The sequence below is a fragment of the Protomyctophum parallelum genome (genome assembly GCF_964188405.1).
Source record: "Protomyctophum parallelum genome assembly, chromosome: 5".
In the NCBI taxonomy this organism is placed as follows: Eukaryota; Metazoa; Chordata; class Actinopteri; order Myctophiformes; family Myctophidae; genus Protomyctophum; species Protomyctophum parallelum.
In genome coordinates, this window is record NC_139702.1 from 36,523,694 (window position 1) to 36,538,646 (window position 14,953).

At 44.3% G+C, this 14,953-nt stretch overlaps 1 protein-coding gene across 6 annotated transcripts in view; it reads left to right on the forward strand.

The window, feature by feature from the left end:
• Nucleotides 1-14,953, forward strand: part of LOC310859363 (adhesion G protein-coupled receptor L3-like) — a 231,822-nt gene that overhangs the window by 149,012 nt on the left and 67,857 nt on the right. For all 6 annotated transcript variants that reach the window (XM_083765860.1, XM_083765862.1, XM_083765863.1 and 3 more), the window contains 3 exons: nucleotides 6,877-7,329; nucleotides 10,329-10,432; nucleotides 12,072-12,257. In XM_083765860.1, coding sequence (XP_083621986.1) covers nucleotides 6,877-7,329; nucleotides 10,329-10,432; nucleotides 12,072-12,257 — 743 coding nt within the window. The remainder of the gene's footprint in view (nucleotides 1-6,876; nucleotides 7,330-10,328; nucleotides 10,433-12,071; nucleotides 12,258-14,953) is intronic.

The following is a 14,953-nucleotide window of genomic DNA, read 5'->3' on the forward strand; positions in this document are numbered from 1 at the left end:
AAATCAACCGTTGTCATTTCTAAGATACACTTATGAATTTGTTTCCAATAACTCTCAATTACAGGACAGTCCCACAAAGCGTGAACCAGGGTGCCCACCGAAGATGGATCCTTGCACTTCCAGCACTCAGCTGTGTCCTTAAGACCCAGTCTGTGCAACCGTGATGGTGTCCAATAGAAGCGGTTGAGAATTAGGTACCCTGGCGTTTTCAATGAAGATGTCATAATAGTAAAATGAGGCCTCGTGACCTGTACCAAACACCATGGTGATGCCATGCAACAACTCAGAATGCTGAGGCGGAGTTCTGGGTGAACCAAATATTCCACATAGTAAGTGCCTTAATTGCAAGTATTGCCAGAATGTAGATCTGGGAAGGTCAAATTCTGTAACAAGGTCATCAAACGATTTTAAAGTCTCTTCTTTGTATAAGTGGCCCAAAGTAAGAATTCCCTTATTCACCCATCCCTTCCATACAAATGGAGCTTTATTAATATGCAATTTAGGATTCCGCCAAATACTTGATCACTTTTAGTTTTTGTTCCCCCACAGATGCAAGTAGAATGGTTTTGCTAGACGAGTTGGAATCAAACATATATGTATATCTATATTATATTAATCTTATCAGATTCATCAAATGACTAATCTGATGGCAGAGGGGAATCATTTCAGAGGAGCTCGGGCACTGTGCATTCCACTGTAGACCAGACCAGAAAACTGCTAAACTAGATGATCCCCTTACCTTGAGCAAGCCTGCACAGACTGTGTTGGTTACTTTTATAAAAACATCACACCCGTGTGAAGTGAGGGACACTAATATATTATTAAAGTCTAACTCGTGTTGATTAGGTGATGTAATGGTGATGTAAAACAAACGGTGCCAACACAAACAATAACTTCCATTAGCAATACGACAACATGACGAGGGTCAATATGACGTAAATGTTCTCTTCATTGTCAATGGCGTTTACAAAACAAACATTGAACTAAAAACAAACATTAAACCTGCGCCCATCAAAAATCTACAGTATATTAATTTTGTCCGTAAAAAAATAAAATAATAATAATCTGCCTGGCTGGTATAGGGCTTTTTTTAGATCAACCAACCACTTTGGCTGGTATGCCAAAAAATAGGGTTTGTTCCCTAGCTGGCTGGAGCGTTTCCTTTGATGAGAAGAACACAAGGGACAATAGAACCTCCTTCCATCTATTGAACGCAAGGCTGGATGTTTTCCTCCGAGCGGAACGCATGGAGCAGCTGCATTGCAGCAAGCATACATCCCAAACATCCACACACGTAGACTCTCAAAGTGGCAAAAGATTATTCATTATGTGTATGAATATATACAGTATATACATGCGTTGTGTTCACACATTCACACAAACTGTGGCGTTAAAGTCACCCATTCACACTCCTGATGGTGTTACCCATTCACACACATTCACACCAAAGAGACACATGCACGCGCACGCACACACACACAAACACACACACACACACACACACACACACACACACACACACACACACACACACACACACACACACACACACACACACACACACACACACACACACACACACACAGTAGGCTACTCAAGTAAAAACTTTGTTACTGGTCATCACACAATTTACAATTTACAATTTAGGCATTTAGCAGACGCTCTTAATCCAGAGCGACTTACATTTAAGCAAGAACAAAGCATGGGAATACATCACATAAAAAGCATTTATCATGAAACATGCGTAAGCTAAGAAAGTAACAGTGGAATATTTATATAGTGAAACTATACATACACTATACATATAAACTATACATCTTTACTACTATGCTATATATGTGTACTATGGCGTGCTATGACTACATACAATACAATTACAGTGCTGTCTACATAACATGCTATAAGTCTGTATCAAATGCTATATAATCCAACAGAAATGCTATCTAAGGGTTTAGGGTAAGTGCTAAGGGCCATGATGGAGTCTGAAAAGGTGGGTTTTCAGGCTACGGCGGAAGATTGGGAGTGATGCTGCAGTTCTGACTGCAATGGGAAGTGCATTCCACAGTTTTGGAGCCAGAAGGGAGAAGAGTTTGGGATGTGTGGAGCGTTGTCCCGGCGTTTTTAGTGAGGGTACTTCCAGCTTCCCTGCGTTGGCTGATCTGAGTGCGCGGGAGGGTTTGTAGGGTTCAATCATACTTGTAAGATATGGGGGAGCCATACCTTTGGTTGCTTTGAATGCCAGCATCAGAGTTTTGTATTCTGTGCGGGCAGCGACCGGGAGCCAGTGGAGGGAGCGGAGCAGGGGGGAGACATGTGAGAATTTTGGCTGGTTGAAGACCAAGCGAGCTGCTGCATTTTGGATCAGCTGGAGAGGCTTAAGTGCACATGCTGGTAGGCCAGTAAGGAGGGAGTTACAGTAGTCGAGTTTTGATAAGACTGTTGTCTGGATTAGGAGCTGGGCTGATTCCTGGGTGAGGAACGGTCTAATTCGTCGTATGTTATAGAGTGTGAACCTACAGGATCGAGTGACAGCTGTGATGTGAGGTTTGAACGAGAGCTGACTGTCCAGGACAACACCAAGATTCCTGGCTGTTGGGACAGACGTTACCAGGGCGTTGTCTACGGAAATAGTTAGCTCCCGCATAGGGCAGGACTTAGCTGGGAAGAAGAGAAGCTCAGTCTTGTCTGGGTTCAGCTTGAGATGGTTGGAGGACATCCACTGTGAGATGTCAGCCAGGCATGCAGTGATGCGCTCTTCCACCTGAGTGGTAGAGGGGGGGAAGGATAGGAACAGTTGTGTGTCATCGGCGTAGCAGTGATAGGATATATTGTGGGCAGAGATGATAGTGCCAAGGGATTTAGTGTCACACAAACGGGGACACATTTTTATGGGTCCCTTGATTTCTTTATTTTCCTACATTTTAGTTTTTAATTATTAACATAAAATCCCCAAAATGCTAAGATTGTCATGAATTAAAGACCGAATTCAATGATTTTTTTTCAGTAATGTCATGAAGAAATATAAGAAAAATATAAGAAACGCCATGAATTTGAAAACAAATGCTTAAGAAGTATTGACGGTTCGCGCCGCGTTGTGAGCTTGTAGATCTGCTATTTTCACCACGCCTAGTTTGGGTCCCGGGAGAATGTTTAATTTCTCTTTTGGGTCACGGGGCTAAAAGGTTTTTGGGAACCGCTGTCTTAGGCGAGCGCATGGGGAAATATGTCAGCCTCTACACAGAGTACAAGTGCTGGCCTTTTGCCCTATCAATGTTTTATGAAGCTGTTATGTGGCGTTCGTACACAGGTCCCCATTGGCTCCTGACGTGCAAGGCCACTTGTGAGTGGCCAATAGGTATGCACGAGAGAGCCGTAGAGAAAACAAACGCGGAACAAAAATGTGTCCAGTAAAACTCTGGGACGGAGATAAAAGAGAAACAGAGATGGAGTTTGATAGAAACAATGACCTGGCAGAGAGAGAGGGGGGTGGGGGTGTGCCGCACTGTGGCCCCTGGTCTGCTATGCTTGTGCTTTTTTTGTGATGACAGAAATCATCAACCACACACGCGCACGCACGCGCGCGCGCGCACACACACACACACACACACACCCATTGTTGTGCCCCCTTCCTGTTTTACACACACACACACACACACACACACACACACACACACACACACACGTGCGCAAACGCTGATTGACAGGGAGTCCCTAGGCCGCCACTGCCATGCATGATTGATGGTGACGTTCCGTAGAGAATGCATGAGGTGGGGGGGGGAGGGGGGAGGGGGGGGGGGCATAGCAGTTTAGCTACGGAAACACAATTGAGTTGTGAGGGTGGGAGTGGAACAGGATGTCCACACAGAATGGAATGCAAAAGGGATGTCACTCAACCAGATGTGTGTGTGCGTGCATGCGTGCGTGTGTGCACATACAGTACGTTTGCGCGCGCGTGTGTGTGTGTGTGTGTGTGTGTGTGTGTGTGTGTGTGTGTGTGTTTGTGTGTGTGTGACTGCGTGCGTGCGTGACTGCATGTGTGTGTGTGTGTGTGTGTGTGACTGCGTGTGTGTGAGAGAGAGAGAGAGAGAGAGAGAGAGAGAGAGAGAGAGAGTTATTGAATAAATGCGACTTACGGTATATTAATTAGCGTGACGGTGTTCCGCACCAAAAAAGTGCAGATCTACATGCTCACCAGTCGTTGCAGCGCGACACGTTTTGCAGCTTGCAGATCTGATATCATCGGTGCACAACACTGCTCAACTAAACCAGGCACACGGCAGTGGGTGTATATAAATCATCCCCGGGTACTTAAAAGTATTGCTTCTCCTATTGCTTTACATTATATTAATGGTGTCGGTGTGTACTGTACGTACACTGCAGGTTACACTTGTGGATTGCACTTTAGGAGTTGCACAACGTGATTGGAGACTCTGGGGGACCCTAACTTTTTTGCACCCAGCACAGTGCATTTGTCTCAATTTGTACCAGACAGGGTTAGCTTGAGAAATGGGTGGGTGTCGATTTACAAAAGGGAGACTATAACTCTTCACAAACATCATTCTATACACATCCATATAGCCCCCAAAACAGGCCCAATGTTAATAATTGAGTCGCTTTACAATGAAATATTGACAATGGCGCATGCAGTGTGTTGTAGTGTACCCTATACATTCATGCAACTCAGGCCTGCTCCATGGTGATGTCATGCTGTTATGAATCATGTATGGTTCTCTGAGAGAATGTTTCTTACGCCGTGTTAGGGCGTACAAGCCACTGCCCCATGCGTGTACTAATCCAATAGGCTGGACAAATTACTTTGTATCTTGCTTATTTATTTTATTTATGTACAGTATTTGTTTATCTATTAGTCATTTATTTTTTGGGGGTAAAGGCTAGCTTATCTACAAACTCACAACGCGTGACAATTATTTTGTCCCTACAAAGCCAAAGTGCAGTGTGTTTTGGACACACCAACCTGTTTGTGTATACCACATTATCCTTTGTGATTTTGCGGGATAAACAATTACCTCAAGAATTAGTGTAATGTCACTTAAATGGTAAATGGTGCATTTATATATAGCGCTTTTGTTCGAAGCGTTTTACATAGATTGTGCATTACATTCACCCATTCACACACACATTCATACACCGATGGCGGAGGAAACCATGCAAGGCTCCAACCTGCACTTCGGAAGCCATTAGGGGTTCAGAGTCTTGCTCAAGGACACTTCCACACTAACTCTGGGGGAGCCCACAGGGATCGAACTGGGAACCTTGTGGTTCCCGTCCGGCCACTCTATACCCCTGAGACACTGCCGCCCCAACCTATATGCCAATATCCCAGTTGAAACACTTTTAAACACATTTTTCACACATTGCTCCCTTGCTATCTTCCACAGTGACACCAGCCTAAATCCCTAAAACACCTCTGCTATCCGTTACATCATACATAGGTGTGGTTTGGGCGTTACAGTAATGAAACCAACCGCCGTGCCACATGCCATTGCTTTTAAGAGAATACTACGCAATCCATTATCCATTTCCCATTATCCCCATGCAGTGATATAATTTCCTGGCCCATGGGAGAGCCACGCGCGTCACTGCCTTGGAATACATTTATATTTGATATACAGAGGGTTGTTTTGTGTGTGCAGTAATTAACTCCTCTATCTATCGTCCACGATTCCACTCCGCGACCAACGCAGTCTCACTCGCAATAAAGCAGGGAGACTGTGAGTGATGAAACTGAACGAGCGAATGGAATCGCGCACAATCAAATAACTTCTTTGAATAGACAATTATATAAACACAATGGACACGAGGTATTAACACTCTCACTTCTGCTGACTGCGAGGAAAATGACGATCACGGAGATTTGTGGAGAACGAGACCTCTGAGCCGAGACTGTTCCGCCGCTGTGCGTCCAGGCAGCAGTTGTAAGGAAAGCGCATCAACATGCCCACGGGCACACCTCCAGCTGCAAATATAGGAGTCAGCATAATGTATAGTGGGTATAGTGCAGCCGCAAGATAAGGTTTTTACGGATAGGGGAAGGTTCTAAAACCCGCTATAGCCATGGCATACGTTAGGGCCCTTAAATGTCCACATGCACACTCCTGTATAGTGCACATTGGAGCAGTATATCCGTCGTCATAGACGGTCCCGACTGCACTGGGGTCGGTCAACAGAAAGGGGAACTGCCACCCGGCATCAGTGGTGTGTGCCAATGGGTCACTGCTTGCTGGAAACCACGTTCCTCTCCCTGTACGGTTCATTTGAGATCAGTAGAGAGGTTCAGAATGCTGCCGCCGCTGCATTCTCAAGCATCTTCACAGTTCACAGTGGGACTCCCGTCTTAACCTCTCGTCCATGGATCCTGTGCTCATTATTAGAGCTCATTCCGACTCGGGTCATGCACCACCAGACGTGGGTTTGGTGAACCAATTATTCATTCAAAATCCTGATTTGTACCGCGTGGCTGCGTGCCGGTGTGAACTTGGACATGATCGGAAATATCGGATTTATAAGCGCACGATGCATGCTCACAATGCGTGCTCACAATGCGCCTGCACTTTCAGCTTGTAAATCTGGTAGTGCGTGACACTATATCCGCAAACCGAGTATTAAATCATAGTCATAATCCATAGTTCAGATACCGGACATGTTTGTTTGACATTCTCTCCTCCTCCTTCTCTCTCAAGGGTCACTGGTTTTTGTCTCTTTAGGAGGAAGAAAAGGGGGGGAAAAAAGGATATTATATACAGTATGCGTTTTCAACTTTTATTGCGGGTGTCAAAAGAATCTTCTTCTGTTTTTAGTGTAAAATGGAAGGTTAGAGGCTTGGTTAAAGGTCTCTCTCTCTCTCTCTCTCTCCAGATTACCGCCCCCCTGTGCTCCCGCCTGTCCGCGGAGGAGGCGGCGGCGGCGGCGGTTCGTCCTCCTCCTCCACCAGCCGCACCACCACCACCACCACCCGCTCCCCGCCGTACTACACCACGCCCCGCCCCCTGCTCACCACGTCGCCCGGCCAGCGCTACCGCACCACCATCCGCCAGGCCATCCTCATCCCCGGAGGAGGAGGAGGCGGCTCGTCGGCCGACACCAACCAGATCCCCGACACCAACCAGAAAGCGGGCGGCGGCGGCCGCTCGCCCCCGGCCCTGGTCCCAGCCGCCGCCGCGCCGCCCCAGTCGCCCAGCGGCGGCGGCGCCGCCCCAGCCCCGCTGCCCCCCCAGGAGTTCTGCGTTCCCAGGGTGGTGGCGGACGTGTCCTGGCCGCGCACGCAGCAGGGACAGACCGCCAAGCAGCCCTGTCCCGTGGGGACGCTAGGTGAGGAGGATGGATGGATGGGGTATACTGTTTATTCGCTGTTTGAGCCAAGATCTCACCATTTGATGAGATTTTAGCCGTTCGCTCACGGAATGTTTTGTTATTGTCGGATAAGATTTTGTCTACGATTTCATGCTGTGTTGATGCTGCGGCAAACGTGTGTAGACTTCTTGCAAATTAGGTAATGGAGATGTTTAAAGGTTTCATGACATTCATATTCATCTATTTTAATTTCTCGTTCTTCTTTTCAAATTGAGGTTTTATAACCTCAGTTACACCCACAACAACCTGAACTTTGAACATTCAGTGGATTTTCTGTGGTTTGGGATGTTGTGAGTTCTGAAGCGAAGCATTACGAGCTGCAATGAAGAAAACCCCAGACCACAGAAAGTCTACTGAATGTTAAAAGTTCAGTTTTTTTATTATTCATGAACGAGAGCTCTGTGTTAAAGCCTGCAGCTGCACGTTTCGTGCTTCGCCCACTTCGCCTGTCAGCAGTTCCAGCTTTGGCCAGTAGGGCTCCGGGGGCCTGGGAGGGCTGGACGGGGTACTGTGGGTCTTTCATTCTTCCCATTCAATATATAACATCGCTTGTGCTGCGTAAGCTGGAACTTTTTTATTCCTTTATCTCGCCCATGTATTATCTCGCTATATGCGGTTGTCTTGTATGTGCAAAAAGTCTATCTCTTATTGGAAACGCAAACCATGTCCATTCCATTGTGCTGAGCAGACTGTTTCTGCGGCAATTCTCCAGGACAGTTATTTCATGTGGCCTGACATCCCACAGCGGCAAACAGTAGGCCTCCGGAGCAACTCATTAAATGAATAACAAAAGCAGGCATATATACTCCACCCACACGCAATGTATGGCCTTGTCTGCACATGGACACACACGCACGCATGCACACACACACACACACACACACACACACACACACACACACACACACACACACACATACACACACACAAATGGGAGCCTTGATGGAAATGTACATTTCCTTGCTGCAGTCCCCTAGAGTGTGTATTGTCGGCCTCCTGGGCCTTAATAAGTCGAGCGTGAGTTCACTGTTCGTCCTCAGACATGTTGAAACGCTGCCCTTTGTCTGACTAAACACACGCCTCGTATCAGGCTCAGGCATAATGAATGCGCAAACACAGACTCTTGGGACTAACCAATTTTATGGACACGCATGCACGCACGCTCGCACTGTAGCGGGTGATAGCGTGACGTGACAGCTTGACGTCATATCACCTTAATATGAGGTGTAGAGAATAGAAGAGATTAGCATTAGTACATCATTAAAAGTATGAGAAAGGAGATATCTAAGTAGACTTTAGACTCAAACATCACCAGCTCCGTTCCCTCCCCTGCTCCTAAAGAGAAATACAGAACCTTAAGCTATGAAGCTTCCCCAAATAGAGCCCTTATAGACTTCACTGATGATTCCCTACGAATATAGGAGAATCTCCATTACAGTATTACTAACTATACCCGTGAGTAGTGAGGAAATGTTTTACCTTCAGTAAAGCCTATAATTCTGCCTGCAGTAACTATGTTTTTGGACAAACCGACTTATTTGTCTATCCCAAATGTCAAATTAGCCTTCGTGATTTTACCTCGAGAACATATTTACAATCACTTATTTGCCGATATCTCATTTGGCTGTTGAAACACTTTTAAACCCCAATATCAGCCAATTTCTTCCCCCATGGTTACTGCACTTTGTCTTCTTTATACGGCAGAATAGCCATAGATCTACGGTACAAGCTCACGCGTTGCAGCGCCTATTCTTGGTGTAAAAGTAAATCAAGCGTACAGTATATACAGTAAGTCCTATAGGCAGACTGTACGCGTTTATCGGAAAACCGCAGCAGTGTGCCGGCCGGGACCTTAACTCCAACCCTACCAGGAAGACGGTCCTCACCATGTCTTATTTCTCAAATTCTATTATACTTGTGGGGACATTTGGCCCTTGAGTATAATAATAGTAGTAAGTGCACACGCGCACGCACACACACACACACACACACACACACACACACACACACACACACACACACACACACACACACACACACACACACACACTCTCACACACACACCCACACACACACACACACACACACACACACACACACACACACACACACACACACACACACACACTCACACACACACACACACACACACACACACACACACACACACACACACACACACTAGGGCTGCAATGATTCATCAATTAATTGTAATAAAATCGATTATTCAATTAGTTGTCAACTAATTTAGTAATCGATTAATCGCAACTAATCACTAGAGATTTTTTTGTTAAGTGTAACTAAACTAAAGAGGAGTGAGCCATCTCTCTTCCCTTACAATCTGATGATAGTTGCACAGTAGCGACTGCAAAGCAAAATATGACATAACGATTATAGTATCAAGAACAAAACATATGGCTTGAATATTAATTTTTAAATGACCTATTTGAGTTCAGAAGAGTACTGTTCCTTCTAGACGTGTAGATGTGTAGCTATTCTTTAATCAAATGTATGCAGTCAGAATAAGCCTAAAGACACCATGAGTTGCTTTAAATAATTTAAATTTAGTTTATATTTTCTTTGAATAGCAGCATATCAGCAGCTAATCAAATGCAATTGTATTTTATGTCTAAAATAACCTAAACTATATTTTTAATGTGATAGCTAATTAAGTGTCATAATCCGATGAATCGATTTATCGTTTAAATAATCGGCAGATGAATCGAAAATAATCGTTAGTTGCAGGCTTGCAGCCCTAACACTAACACACACACACACACACACACACACACACACACACACACACACACACACACACACACACACACACACACACACACACACACCCCCACCCACCCCCGAGCACTCAGTGAACCCCAGGCACGTCTAAGGATCTCCATGTCTCCCGGTGAATGTCAGCGCTGTCTCCGTGTGTTTACTTTGGTCTGTCTTTGCAGGCGTGGCTACATACGTGTGCGTGGCCCAGTTGGGCTACTGGGATCCCCAAGGCCCCGACCTCAGCAACTGCACGTCGCCCTGGGTCAACCACATCATGCAGAAAGTGAGTCTGAACGCTGCCGCCAGCCGCCGCCGCCACACACACACAGCCTCTCCCCGTGTCGAACCTCGTCCGGCGTAAGGCATCCATTATGGATAGGTCCTGGGGCGCTTATGGCATGCATGAACACACATTGACCACGAGGAGAGATTTAGGCCAAGCGAGCCAACTCGCTTTGTCAACGGTGTGTCTCGTGTGCATGATCTCAGAGATCGTAATATGCAGCAGCCAGGGGAGATTGAAATTAGCAATGCGGTCTTAATATGCATACTAGCAGCATGCAGTGTTTGCATGAGAAAAGCAAAGACCATCATTAGAATAAATATAGCTTCCTAATTGTATAATATAAATAAAATACAATAAATTCGAGACAGTGCGTATTTGATTGATTGATTTTTTTACCATTACATCTTAGCGGTGCTTTCTCGAATGAGACATTAAGCTTTACAGCCCTTTCCGTTAAAAGTCCAAATGTGGCAAAAATATTACAGTCTGTGTGAAATCAGTGCTGTTTTTGCGGAGGTGGGAGAGGAGGATTTGTTGACGTGAAGCAGTTTAAGAGTCATTACGATAACACGCACAAGAGGTGCTGGAGCCATAAAGAGCACATTCAGCCGCTGTGAGCACTACAACCGAGCCACTACTCATCTGCACCATCAAATATTTATTTCCCTCACCACTTAAGCCCTATTTGATATGTTGTCGCACAATGGAAAAATGGTACAATGGTAAAGAAAAAACAAACAGCAGAAACAATCTACGATTCCTTTTTCTCACAGCAAAATCACCTATAAATAATGACCCAAAATAGGGACACCAGGTGTGAAATTGGTTACATTTTCTTTCTCTTCTCCATCTCTTCCCTCTTTTCCATTCATCCTTCGTTACCTCCCCTCCTTCGTCCATTATTTCCCCCCCACTCTCCTGTGGAGATACTTTTGTCCTGCGTTCGTTCCATTTGCCATTTTCCTGTCTCATGCCTTCTCTCTCCTCATTCGTCCTCTTTCCTTCCACACATCTTTCTTTCTCTCTCACTACCCTCTTTCTCGCTGTCTCCCTCTCTCTCTATTCTCTCGATTGTACAGCTTGTAGCAAAGCTTGTAAAGAAACGTTTTGCTTGTAGGCCATTTGTAGCAATACAAAAGCCTTGTAAAGAAAGTATCTACAGTAAGGGCCGATTCATACTCCTATTTTACCGCTGTTTCGGCGCTGTAGTGCCGAAATGATTTCGGCTCGTCAGAAATTTTCAGTAGCACCGAAGAGCCAACTTTAGCACGGTACCCGCCCCCCCGAACCTCAAATTACGTCACATTGTAGGCTCTACAGCACCAAACCGACTTTTATTCGGCTCTAAAATAGGAGTATGAATCGGCCCTTAGACCCACACAAAAGAAAACCCTTTACCTGTACTTTTTGTGGTAAAAACGCTCAAACTTTATTTATTTCCCTGCCTTGATCTCCTTAGCCTCCTTCTCCCCTTTCTTTGTTTTTCTTGGACAAAATGACACGATGGGAACTATGCATAAAAAACGAATTTGACCCACTAAAACTGTGATGTGACAATAAAGCTAATTCTGATTCCCTTCTCTCTCTCTCTTTATGCCTCTTTTCTCCTGTCTCTCCATCCTTCCTCCACCTCCAGCTCCGTTCGGGTGAGACGGCTGCCATGGTGGCCAGAGAGCTGGCGGAGCAGACCAAGGGCCTGTTGCGTCCGGGCGACGTTCCGTCCACGGTGCGCGCCATGGCTCAGCTGGTGGAACTTCTGGACGTGCAGCTCAGGAACCTTACGCCCGGGGGCAAGGACAGCGCAGCCCGCAGCCTCACCAAGGTACTGCAAGGTTTAGGTTAAGGTTTATATCAAAAATAGAGAAGAAGTCTAGAAGTCAGCACACCAATTTTGCAAAAAAGCTCCCAGTCAAGGCTTAATTATAGATTAACGTTTCGACACAAGGTCTTCTTCAAATGAGACGTAGGACATAAACACCCTTGATTTTAAAAGGTTTGCTAGTAACAGAGTGATCAAAAGATGTGCACATTGCCCAGATCTATACGGTAGTTACCATCTGGGGTTTTTGTCAAAAAGTGTGAGGGGGTTTGTTGTTGCAGGTGTGATCTGACCAGTATAGATTTCTGTTCAAGTTAGGGGTCTACTGTGGACAGACAATACGTGGGGCAACTGTAAAACAATAACCAAGAGATCGAGGGATCAGAGCTGAAAATGTGCCAATATTTTGTGATAACCTTTTTCAAACTGGCTTCCATGGGGAGAATACTGGATCAAACCGTTTATGTGCTGTTGTTCACCTACAATGGTGTTCTTCTGCCTATAGGAGCTAGACAATCATTCTGAGAGCTATTGTGAAACTCATCGAATGCTGGCTGTATCCATCATCTGTGGATCTGTTTTGAATGCACTTTGAAAGACTCATCTGCACTACAGACTCCATGTATACGTTTGGATACACCAATGTGTCAACCTTTCTTAAGAGGGATGAAGTCGAGAAAATTGCAGTCTGTGGGTTTTCTATTTAGCCCTTCTGTTTGGTGAGAGTCAGATGTCAGGGTGAAATTCAAATGTTCACAACAACTATTCAAAAAGGTTTGAAAAGCAATCAATTCAGTGACTGAACCAGTCCGGATAACAAATACATCATCAATGTTGTTTCAAACGTTTCCATAATTGCATATGTGGTAAAAAGAAAAGTGATTGTATTCAGGATTGAGAATGCAGTTTCTTTCCAAAAGGCCAACAAACAGATTTGCATAATTGTGGGTCATTTTACTCATGGCCATGGCAGTGCCACTTTTCTGCAGATAAAAACAAATTAAAGGAAATGGTTTTGTTTTGCGAGGACTAATTCATTGAGGTGTTGCAAACACGCACTGCTCGGTGGATGCTCTGTCCTGTGAATGAGAAAGAATTCTATAGCCCTCAAGGCCACCTTAATGTGGAATGTCTGTGTCAACTGCTTCTAGAGCTGCCCTTTAAGGTTGTGGTCATGCATAGTTTTGGGTCAGGTCAAGGTTAGGGTTAAGGTTAGGGATAGACATACCAGGGGTGGTCCCTCCATGGGCAAAAACAACATGGAAAGAAGGGGTCCTGTAGATGCAAGTGATGGATGATGATGATGTATTTGTCATCGTAGGGAGGGGTTGGGAGGTGGGTGCACTGTATTCATTTCTTTCAGCTGGTCCTCGTTATAAGCAGTGGTGGAAGATGTACTTCGAAGACGAAGTACTTCGTATTGCTGCTAAAGAAGCAATGCCATAATGTAGATATAGTAAAAGTCCTGTATTAAATTACTTGAGTAAAAGTACTAAAGTATTGATGAGAGAAATGGAAGCGAACAAGCCAAAGGGGAAATGAGTATTTGTCCTCCTTCGCAAAATGTTTGCTACTATTCTGCAGGCGGAGAGAGAGATGTGCAGGATTGATTTAGTAAGGGAAGATGCACTATACATTATGTTGATTTTGGGTGATAAAGTGATGCTTTTATTCATGTCTTCTCTGCCCTGCATTATTTAAAGAATGCCACTGAACATTTTGGATGATTAACAACAGCATTTGTCCCACAGTAACGCCTCTTAAACTCCCTATCCAGAAGTATCATTTTAGCCTTGCTCTGCCTTTGGTATAATGCTCAGTGAAACTGTATTCTTATTCTTTTTTTTATTACACTTATGATTATTAAACTTATTATTATGATAATAATAATAATAATAATAATAATAATAATAATAATAATAATAATTATTATTATTATTACAAAACATACATTACCCACTTCATTTGAAAATAGGCGATCCGCTTGTAGATCTGCTATTTTCAAAAGATCTTTCGGATAACTTGAATCAGGACATAATGAGTACAAGGCATAATGAGTACTTACCTTGAGTACTTTAAGTACATTTTGATGCCAATGCCTTTGTACTTTCACTCAAGTAAATGTTGAATTCCGGACTTTTACCTGTAATTCTACAGTATTTCTACATTACAGTATTGATACTTTTACTTAAGTAAAAATTGCTGGATTCTTGAGCTCTGTTCTCTGAGTCTATAGGTTGATACAATGAGTCTATAGGTTAATACAATGAGTCTATAGGTTGATACAATGAGTCTATAGGTTGATACAATGAGTCTATAGGCTGATACAATGAGTCTATAGGTTGATACAATGAGTCTATAGGTTGATACAATGAGTCTATAGGTTGATACAATGAGTCTATAGGTTGATACAATGAGTCTATAGGTTGATACAATGAGTCTATAGGTTGATACAATGAGTCTATAGGCTGATACAATGAGTCTATAGGTTGATACAATGAGTCTATAGGTTGATACAATGAGTCTATAGGTTGATACAATGAGTCTATAGGTTGATACAATGAGTCTATAGGTTGATACAATGAGTCTATAGGTTGATACAATGAGTCTATAGGTTGATACAATGAGTCTATAGGCTGATACAATGAGTCTATAGGCTGATACAATGAGTCTATAGGCTGATACAATGAGTCTATACG